The sequence below is a fragment of the Propithecus coquereli genome, unplaced genomic scaffold (genome assembly GCF_000956105.1).
Source record: "Propithecus coquereli isolate 6110/MARCELLA unplaced genomic scaffold, Pcoq_1.0 Scaffold154, whole genome shotgun sequence".
Classification (NCBI taxonomy): Eukaryota; Metazoa; Chordata; class Mammalia; order Primates; family Indriidae; genus Propithecus; species Propithecus coquereli.
Window position 1 is genome coordinate 1,538,016 of NW_012139858.1, and position 2,842 is coordinate 1,540,857.

The 2,842-nt window shown below is 37.4% G+C and overlaps 1 protein-coding gene across 1 annotated transcript in view; it reads right to left on the reverse strand.

Moving 5' to 3' along the window:
* Positions 1–2,842, reverse strand: part of TARS (threonyl-tRNA synthetase) — a 29,046-nt gene that overhangs the window by 5,324 nt on the left and 20,880 nt on the right. Inside the window, exons 10-14 of the mRNA XM_012640505.1 lie at positions 1,383–1,545; positions 1,155–1,292; positions 713–790; positions 444–544; positions 245–349 (exon numbers count right to left, since the gene is read on the reverse strand). Coding sequence (XP_012495959.1) covers positions 245–349; positions 444–544; positions 713–790; positions 1,155–1,292; positions 1,383–1,545 — 585 coding nt within the window. The remainder of the gene's footprint in view (positions 1–244; positions 350–443; positions 545–712; positions 791–1,154; positions 1,293–1,382; positions 1,546–2,842) is intronic.

Consider the following 2,842-nt stretch of genomic DNA (forward strand, 5'->3'; position numbering starts at 1 on the left):
TCTTGAACTCCTGAACTCAAACGATCTGCCCGCCTCGGCCTCCCAAAGTGCTAGGAACAAATATTCTTGATGTTAAAGAATTTGAGTTTAGATTGTAATTCCTTACTTTTTAGTGAACACTTGTCATTAATTAGAAGTGACCAATGGAAATCATTCTCCCTTTCCATCTCATAACTAAATTGGAAAGTAGACATTTCTTCTAGCTAATTTATACGCATCTGACAAAAACAATGACAAAAATTACCATTTGCCCCCATAGTTTTCAGTGAGGATAGCAATCATTCTTTCCACTGACCCCAAGATGGCTCGATGAACAATCACTGGCCTTTTCTTATCATCACCATCATGGCTATAAAGGAAAAAAAAGTATTTTGCCTTATTATATATATCTTCCCTTATATGTCCCTGGAGAAGAATATTTAGAGCAGACACCAGAAACTCACCTTACAAAAGTAAGATTAAATCTGATGGGCAGCTGAAAATCCAGTTGGATTGTTGCACACTGGTGGTACCGACCAATTGCGTCTTTAATCTGTATGTCAATCTAAGAAGCAAAGACTGGGTTACTATGAGATGCTGTTGGTATTAAATCTCAGCTCATTAGTTAGATTAGGGCTGATTTTCCTTTTTTCTTTTTTCAACTTATTTTAAAGTAATCTCTTCTCCATCCACAAATGAAAATCACATTACCCAAATATACTTTGGTACTGACCTTTGGACCATAGAAAGCTCCATCTCCAGGGTTTAATTCCCACTTTTCACCAAATTCATTCAGACTGTTTTCAAGTTGCTAAGGATAAAGCAAAAGTAATTTACTTCTGTGTATCTGTAACTTCCCTTCTTCCAGTCTAATTTCAAACTAAAAATACCATAATTACTTTCATGGATCACTATTCTTTGCTTTATAACTTTGTCCACCTAAACACTCCCACAAATCCCTTTTAAAGCTCAGAACCTGAAAAAAAAACATTAAAGCATTCAATCATTTCTAAAATACAAAATCACACAGGAAAAAACTAGCTTACTCAAGCCTAGGAACCATTTCCAATTTTCTTCTCATTTTATCCATTTAAAGAGGTTTGGCTTTCTTACATCTCACAATAAGCCAATTTCAGTCAAACAGCATTCGAAGAATGCTGAAAAATACCACTTACTTTCTCAGCTTGATTCCACACTTCAATATCTCCAAGGAATTTTTCTGGGCGAGTAGAGAGGTTCAGTTTAAAAGAAAATCCAAATACGCTATATACAGTACGTAGAAAATCCAAACAACCTTTTATTTCATCCTCAATCTTTAAATTAAAAAAAAAAGAAACAGTGGTTATTTTCTTTGACTTTCTTGACACTTCTTTCAAAGTATTTTATTCCATGGGGTCTCATACCTGCTCCATAGCACAGAATATGTGTGCATCATCCTGCTGGAATCTTCGTACCCGGGTGAGTCCTGTGAGTGCTCCCGACAGCTCGTTCCTATGAAGTACCCCAAAGTCAGCTATCCGCAGAGGCAACTCTCGCCAGGATCGTGGCCGATGATCAAACATTAGGCTGAAGAAAAAAGAGAAGTAAAATCCACTGATACTTAATTTTATATAAGAATAAAACTGCTTTTCTAATATTACATTTAATTTCATGTAAAGCTATCAAAAAGTCACTGATTCTACTTGCCATACAAATGACAGGCCTCAAATTCTGGGCTTCATATAGCAATAGAAGCACTTGTATGAATAAAACAGCAAATAAATTGTAATAAAACCAACAGCAGCTAAGAAAGTAAAAAATGTATTTCCATAAGCCTGGGGTCAAATCCTTGTGCTCAGTATCTCCATTAATTTGAGGACTGCCTTTAAGGGCTCATATTAAAAAAAAAAAAAATCTTAGCTCCATACAAATCATTTATAACATTGGAAACTAAAGTTAGACTTGCTCTGTTGTCAATCCCAAAGGTGTTTCAGTTTCCTTGTTAGTCTGAAGGTGCTTCAGAAACTGAAGAATTTCAGCCAGGCTGAGGCCAGGAGTTTGAGACCTGCTTGGGCAACACAGCTGGACCCTGTCTCTACTCTGGAGGCTGAGGAGGGAGGACTGCTTGAGCCCGGGAGTTCAAGGCTGCAGCGAGCTATGATCAGGCCACTGCGCTCCAAACTGGGTAACAGAGCGTATTAAAAAAAAAAGAAAAGGAAAAGAAAAAAAGAAAAGGAAAACTCTGGTGAAAAAGAATAAACTCCTCTAGCTCCCTGACCTATAACCCAGCCTTTTCATGGAGGTTCCTCTCTCACATCCTCCGCCCTGTAGACCTGGGTCCTAGGAGCTGTGGTCACTGAGCTACCTGTATCCCAAAAGTTGCTCTTTACCCAACATTCTGGAGCAGCCTCAGGCAGGGAAGATTTTCCAAGGATGTTAATTCACCAGCAGTAGGTTTTCATAGAACAGGTTTCTTTTTTCCTCTTTTTAAAATTTTTTTGTACAGAAAGGATGTCACTGCTATGTTGCCCAGGCTGGTCTCAAATTTATGGCCTCAAACATTCTCCTGCCTTGACCTCCCAAAGTGCTGGGATTGCAGGCACGAACCACCATGCCCGGTCACAACAGGATTCTTAAAACAAAACAAAAAACCAAACCTAGATAATTAACTACGTTCCATATCCATTCTCCCTGTTTTATATTCTACCTTCTATACTACTATAACCCCAGTACCATTTATTGAATGTCTAAAGATCTAAGGAACTAATCAGGCATGGAAGATATTATAGTACAATAATAATGTTACATTTAAATACTCTTCTGATTACATAATTTGTTTTTAACAAAAATTCTTTAAAAGGAGAGAAAGTAATCTAGGACTAAT